The sequence below is a fragment of the Sabethes cyaneus genome, chromosome 1 (genome assembly GCF_943734655.1).
Source record: "Sabethes cyaneus chromosome 1, idSabCyanKW18_F2, whole genome shotgun sequence".
NCBI lineage: Eukaryota > Metazoa > Arthropoda > Insecta > Diptera > Culicidae > Sabethes > Sabethes cyaneus.
Genome location: NC_071353.1, coordinates 4,968,714 through 4,976,094, shown reverse-complemented (window position 1 = coordinate 4,976,094; position 7,381 = coordinate 4,968,714). Strand labels below are relative to the sequence as shown.

The 7,381-nt window shown below is 41.4% G+C and overlaps 1 protein-coding gene across 2 annotated transcripts; it reads right to left on the bottom strand.

Annotated features, from left to right (window-relative positions):
- Positions 1-493: 493 nt before the first annotated feature.
- Positions 494-5,236, bottom strand: LOC128740355 (uncharacterized). 2 transcript variants are annotated; one of them, XM_053835896.1, is made up of 9 exons: positions 5,128-5,236; positions 4,762-5,067; positions 4,430-4,672; positions 4,331-4,375; positions 3,995-4,273; positions 3,762-3,935; positions 3,521-3,694; positions 1,054-3,453; positions 494-987 (listed from the first exon to the last, which is right to left on the bottom strand). In XM_053835896.1, the coding sequence occupies exons 1-9, from the start codon at positions 5,144-5,146 to the stop codon at positions 500-502; spliced, it is 4,128 nt and encodes a 1,375-aa protein (XP_053691871.1). In that variant the 5' UTR covers positions 5,147-5,236; the 3' UTR covers positions 494-499. The 2 variants fall into 2 exon arrangements, with proteins under 2 accessions (XP_053691871.1, XP_053691878.1); XM_053835903.1 differs by lacking the exon at positions 494-987 and having other exon boundaries at positions 2,113-2,161; positions 2,239-3,453.
- Positions 5,237-7,381: the final 2,145 nt, after the last annotated feature.

Genomic DNA, 7,381 nt, shown 5'->3' with positions numbered 1-7,381 from the left:
TTAGGTATCCTTGACTCCCTGTAACTAATACGGAATAAATAATATTTTCATTCCGATTTGGACCACCAAGCAGTGAAGATTGATTTTCCCTTGTACAGTCTATACTGGAAAGCCTTGATATATACGTCTGGATTCGTATCTTGCGTAATAGCCTGTTTCTCACGTGCCGCTTCGACGGATCAACTACAGTAGTTCTAGTTCGATTACCGATCTCTACAACGCCATTTCAACCATTTTGGTTCTAGCTACGACATGGACGTCAACCCCGTCAACCGAAAACTACTGAAAAATCGCTTTTAACCATAGCACGTAATTTTTAGGTTAAGTCTATCATTTGGGTCACGAAAAAGATAGATCCATCACCATAGCAAATGAGTCATTTCAAAGGAAATGCAAACACTACCAACAGGCAACATCTCTCGGCTATCAAAATCGCATTTTGAGGATAGTCCAAGCAAATTTAATCCAAATCTAATTCTACGTTAGCCTTCTATCGGCTTTATTCTAATCTTAGTCTTGTAACCAAACATTTCACAGTCTTCCTCATATAGTCCTCCTTCAACGCTGCAGTAACTGAGCTGTGGTGCTTGTAAACAATCAAGTAATTAAGATAATCTCGCGCATACAGATTGGCAATGGGGCCATGCTTCTGAAATCTAACTAAAACTTTTCCTTCATTCCGTTGCACGGATTTATCCATCAGTCCGGGATCTAGAAACGTTGCTTTCACTGCGAGATCCGTCTGCAGTGTTGGTCGTTGATTAGCAAACCTTACACGTATAAGATGACCCTGATAGTGAGTCAAATGAAGCCCAAGCGCCTGCCTTGCCTGATTGTATGTATCGAAACGGATGTACGCGCGCTTGATTTTGTTTCGCCGACCATTTCTGCTGTGACTTGGTCGAATGGACACAATTTGACCGAATTGTGAGAACTTTTCCGAAAGTTTCTCCGTTGGAACATTTATGTCCACATGGCTGACGAGAACTGTAAAACAAACGGAAAGCTGTCATTTTTCGAGTTCCAAATCTTCTATCCGATACCATTACTTACCAACTGGCAATGGTTCGTCCGCATTCCTAATCTCCAATGAACCGGATTCGCTCTCAGAAGAACTCCATCGTTCCGGCGATCTGCTCTTCGATCGAAAGCCGGATCGAGACCTGGGTCGAGACCTAGCGAGGGGATCTCTTTCTGTTTGTCTTTCCAGTTTCCCCCATCGTGGCGGAGATCTAGTCCACGATCGAGATCGACGTCTTTTTCTTTTTCGAGAACGATTATAGAGCTCTGTCTTGTTATCACTGTCCGATGAAAGGTAGCACGCCGGTGGCGAGCGGCTACTGTTGGCCGTTTCCTTGTTCGACAACAACGGGTGAAAGTTTTGCTTGTAGGAACTTGTGGAAGACGTGACTAGTATGTCGTTGTAAGGAACGGCCGACGGTGGGGGATGTGAAAAAAGGCTGCAATTTTGGGAGTAGAATGGCAGGGCTGGATTTATAGCAGGAGGATGTGACCGATTCACTGTGGGCGTTGGTTGCTTATTGTAAGGATCACTGACTTGTGGGAGAATTCCTGTAGATGATGGAGGGAGCGGATAAAGACTGCTTGATTGGGAGAAGAACGGAAGAGTAGTATTTAAAGCAGGAGGATCCGACTGGTTTATTGTCGGTTTCGGTTGGCTGTGGTGTTGACGGGCGAACGTTGCTTCTGATGTGTTTACTGCTGGTTGAGATTCTGTCGGTTTATAGTCCATTTGTAGGTTTTCTATTAATTCTATCTGCTGAGGTCGTGGTAATCGGGCTAACAAATCAGCACATAGAAAATTGTTGAATCCGCTTAATAGAAAATTAAGTTTGTCATCGAGAGTCATCTTGACCAGTTGAGGTATTTGTTGAAACTGCTCATTTACACCGGCTATCAACCGGACTTTATCCATTGGGCTTAACGATGGCACTGGATTATCGGCTGCATATGATTTGGTCAATTCCATTTCTGGCTGTGGGTTCGATAGGGCCATTGCTTGATTGATGGTTTCAACATAGTCTGTCTCGACCACGGAAAGAAGTTGCGGTACCTGGTTCGGAGGAAGTTGTCCAAGGAAGTATGCAACCTCTCCGAGGTGGGTGTTCATTAAGGCATTGATTCTATCTGCCTGGCTTAGCTTGAAATAGTTTGGGTTAGCGATAATATGATTAACAATTCCATTTACTAGTAGAAATTGTTGCATCATCGACATACCGGTGAATGATGGAGTGTACAGCATTACGCTTTCCACTTTTTTCATTAGTCGTACCATAGCGGGCGTAACAGGTGGTAATGTCTGTACTGGTGGTAATGTTTGGACTGGTGGTAATGTTTGGACTGGTGGTAATGTTTGGACTGGTGGTAATGCCTGGACACTAGCCATTATTGGGTGTACGGTAGCTGGTGGTACCATAGTGGGCGTAATAGGCGGTAATGTCTGTACTGGTGGTAATGTTTGGACTGGTGGTAATGCCTGGACACTAGCCATTATTGAGTGTACGGTAGCTGGTGGTACCATAGCGGGCGTAATAGGTGGTAATGTTTGGACTGGTGGAAATGCCTGGACACTAGCTATTATTGGGTGTACGGTAGCTGGTGGTCTCCAATTTATACCAAACAGCGGATTATTATTATTCAGCACATTCGGTAAAACCATATTCGAAGGCCGGGTAGAAGGTATTCCGTTTGATAACGGCATGTGCAAAGATTCATGTTGTATTCTGGGTTGCTTGTTGGTAAATATTGATAGTGAAGGCCGATCCGTAACATGAGAGGGAACATGGGCACCGACGTTCGCTACTTCTACAGAAGTATTTACTCCAACATCTTCACTTAGCTCAATGTGTCGTGATAACGTTTGAAGCGAGCTCTCATATCTATCATCAGTCGGCTTATCAACCGGCATCAAAGAGAGCAAATGTTCGTCTACCGTCGCATTCTGTTGCAAGATATATAGTTTGTACACGGCATCGACAAAGGACAAAGCAGGTTTCTCTGACTTTTGGTCATCTTCAAACGACAAGGCAGGTTCATCCGACTTTTGGTCATCGTCAAACGGATCTACAAAGTGTACCAAAGCCTGTTGTTGGGTTAGTCGTAGTACAAATTTGACTTTAGAATATTTATTCATTCGGTCGTGTATCATTTCGTCTGTAACAGCAGCGTCCAATTCATCTACAATTAGTGCGAACTCTGGTTCGATTAACAACTTCTCACATGCCATAACAATTAACAGTCTCTTATCGGCCATTGTAGTCTGATTCAACGAGCACACTTGTCTTGCCTCTAAGTCGGTAGCGAAACTCAGAAATACTGCCGGTGGCAGACCTGGTACATTTACCTTTCGAAAGTATTCTACGTAACCTTGATACCTGAAGCGCTTTCTAAAAGTCTCACATGTTGCAAGCGGAGGATAGTTCATGATCATGACTGTAAATAGAAAACGTAAGCAAAATAAAAACCACATTAGGGCAGGTTATCGCAGATAGCACATTACCTTCATTTCGATATCTCAACGGGTTAGGATTGTAGTAGCTAAAACTCTGAATTGTTGCTATGTCGCTGCAAGCTTGTGCCACAGTTACTAGCCTAACGATCTCTTCTTTTCCTTCCCTAAGAGCACTCGATTTACTCGCTGGAAGAGGCTGCAGAACTTTAGTTTCGTAGTCACCTGCAAACAAAAATAGATTAAATTAATGGCTTGTCTTCAGCGAACAACCGATCCTGTATGTGCTTACGGTCAGTGTACAGCGATACCGAGACGTCTTCTTCGGCGATTCGTTTTACTTTAATAGCATGTTGTGCGGCCTCAGCGTCCTCAAATCGGACAATTGTGTGCTCATTGGTGCGATGCAGGTACGTTACAGTACCACATAACCTTAGAGCTTCGTAAATTTCATCGTTTGTCAAATCTGCAGAAAAAAATGGTTTTTCTTAGCGACATTCGATAGAAACCTGCAAAATAACTTACAGATACTGGTATTCTTCAGTAACACAGCTTGGGTGGAAAAGGTTTCTCCGTATGTTATCTTCTCATTGTAGATCTCCAGAGCGACACCTTGGAAAAAATGATTCCGATGTATGTAAGCATTGACGGCCATCTCCTTGGCTTTATACGTAACCAATCCATTATTCGTGAGTATCGAATAACAACACGGAACCATCTTCCATTCTGTGACTATACCGAAGGTACTGAGATATTGTAGGATATCGGTTTCACATGCGTAACGAGGAATATTAGTTACAAGTACTACGAAATAAATTTGAATAAAATTATAATAGCCATAATTAATTATACCGCACTTACACTGCGTTTGCGATTCAGCTTCCCAGTTGTACTTTAGGCCGAACGCTAAAAATAAAATAAGATGCAGAACATAAAAACTTTGTAAAAAAACATATTTACCTTGGCATTTCTCTTCGATGGCCTCGTACGGTTTCTTGGGCACTTCTACTGCCATTGGAATATCCCTCTGTATAGGAAAGAATTCGATATTCGATTCTGGTGCAAATCGTTTTTGCGCCAGCGCATTTTGAACGGATTGCTTGTCCGTAAAAGCAATATATGCATAACGGTGGAACGGTTTGTAGACAGTATTAATTGTACCAAAGGACTGAAAGGCATTGTATACCTTTTCTTCGCTGATAGCTGCAAATAAATCAAAAATCGTTTCCCATTTTCATAGACACATCAATTTCGTAAACATACAACTTTGGACGAAATTCAAGTTGACTTACATTGTTCCAAATTGTTAACCATAATTGAAAACTTCGGGGAAAACGACCAATTCCACCTCAGACTGAAGATCAGCAGTCTTTTGTCCATGCATATTTTCTGGTTCATCAGGCATGCTCGCCGCACCTCTGTCTGGTTCTCAAACTTGACCAGAGCGACCTTGCTGGGGTTACATATCCCATGATTACGTCGAAAACAGATATGTTTTGCTTTTGGAAAAAGACTCTCCAGCTGGGACTTTTTTGCTTTCTGGTGGATGTTACCGACGAAAACCCAATTGGTTAAGTCCGTTAAATCTTCTCCATCTGCTATAAAGAAGTTTTTAGCATTAGAGTACTATTCTTCCGTCAATAAAAAGGTATTCTTACTGTTTGTTTTATCTGCCATTGCAGAAAACAATAATATTTTTGAGAATTTTTGGTCGATGAAACCGATAAAACGTATGTTGATGTTCACTGTTTAGGTTTACAAACCAATAAGGTTTTGCACGGGCAAGCATAACCTCACTTCTTTGACGTCTATCAGTGGTTTGTTTACATGGACTTAGAACATGGGTTAAAATGTTGAAACTGAATATCGCTTAAAGGTCTTAACGGCAGTCAGAAAAGCACAAAAACTGCCATTCCGAGTAGTTTGGAAGGCGAAACTGCTGGATAATACGCTTTTAAAACGTTTGACTCCAATTTATGCATATCGCGTTCGCCTAACAAATAGTAAACAAACCACGAGTGGATGTCAAATGGGTGAATTGCGTTCATTCCGGTTCATTCGTGACGTCACCTTGCAAAACCTTATGGTTGGAACTACAGACGGTAGATAATCTACAGACGCGCAAAGAGCGTGGCATAAAACACCAATCGAACCGTCAAATCGAGACACCAAATGAGCAACGTAAATAAACTTGTGTTTCGTATAGGCAGGGAAGACTAAGTTTTGTAATCTACCTGAAATGTTAAAACTTAAACTATTGATTTACTAACAACATATGGATTAGTTACCTTCCATATATCATATAATGCTTTAAAAAACTCAATTGTCTTGTTCAATTTGCAAAATATGTGTCGTAATTCGCGAAGTTCCACGGAACATACCTCGCGATTCACGCAACTTACTGCTGATTATAGGAAGATTGATCCAATTCTGACTGGTTGCCAAAACTGTTTAAATAAAATAAACAAAAAAAGTGTTGCCGAATTGGTAATTTTTCTCTTTGCGCGTCTGTAGATTATCTACCGTCTGTAGTTGGAACTTAACTTGGAGATTTTTGTAATTTTTAATGTCAAATACAGATTGTCATGTCGATACAATGCGATATATACAGGTGTGCGTGTGGCAAAGTTGGTTAAGTGGTGTTAGTACAATGAAGAAATTTCATCATGGTGTGAGTGAAATCGTAAATCGACCAATCACGATGAAGCGTGACGTCAAACTCCAAAAACAACCCCCATTGTCCGACGCGGTTTGTTTTTGTAGTTTGACGTCGTTTTCAGATTTTTCGCTACTAATACCATCAAATGTCTTCATCTGCCACACCTTTTTAAACCTCATTGTCTGTGAGCCACCAAAAGCGGCCGAAGGCCGATAGCTAAACTGCTCGATTCGAAGCTCGAATAAAACGATTTCCAATTAGAGATAGGTATAGGTATCAGAAGTGCGGATATATTAGGCAAAAACCCTAAAAACCCAAAAGAAAACTGAACTTCCAATTTTAGTATTCGGTAGATTCGGTATTACAAAATTTATATAATCAATTTAAAAAAATGAGTTTTATTTATTTCAACGCACCGTAAACCCCTGGTATGACCTTTTTTAATCTATATTTAAACATTTTCAATCTGAACCCCGCCAATTACCTATTAACAACTTTATACCGAGCTGGATTGTGTATGACATGACATACATTTGCCCGAAAACCACTTGCGAAAATAAGACCTTTCCAGTTTTGTGTGTGTTGGTGCTTGAAAATGAGGCAAACAGGCATCAGTTCTTCCCCACCCCGCTGTCACAAATGTCATTCCCATACATTTTTCGTGTAGCCAACATCTCATCTAGCCCACAACAAACTTTGCCTCGGACAAAATGTATTTGTGAGTAGCCCGCTCTAACTTCAGCCTCGGATGAATCAGTATTGGTAAGCTCCCGAACAAAGTTACTTTTTTGCTTTTTTTCTTTTTGTGTCGGACGTGTAGGAAGCGTAAAAAGATGTTAGCTACTTCTTTACCCTTCAGTTTCATACGCCTGTTCTTCCCCAAAATGAGGCAAATATCATGTATGTACATTAGTAATGGGCGATGTCACATCGATAAATCGAAACATCGATGTTCCAGCATCGATTTTCCGATGTTTCGATTCGATGTGAGCTTACAGGAAAATCGGTCACATCGATGTTAGTTTTTCGATTCAAATCGATGTCCCGATAAAATTAATCCGTTGAAATCCAGCGGGGTGCTATCCCTATCTTAACGAACGGTGTTTGACAGTCGACTTAACGAAGGGCGCTATTGCAGGAAAAGCGCCCGTCTGACAGGTAAGTTTGCTGCCAACCTTGTCGAGATGTGCTGAGATGTTGGCAACAAAAACATGGCACCCATCGCAAGCCCCTGTTGAAATCAGCACAACTTC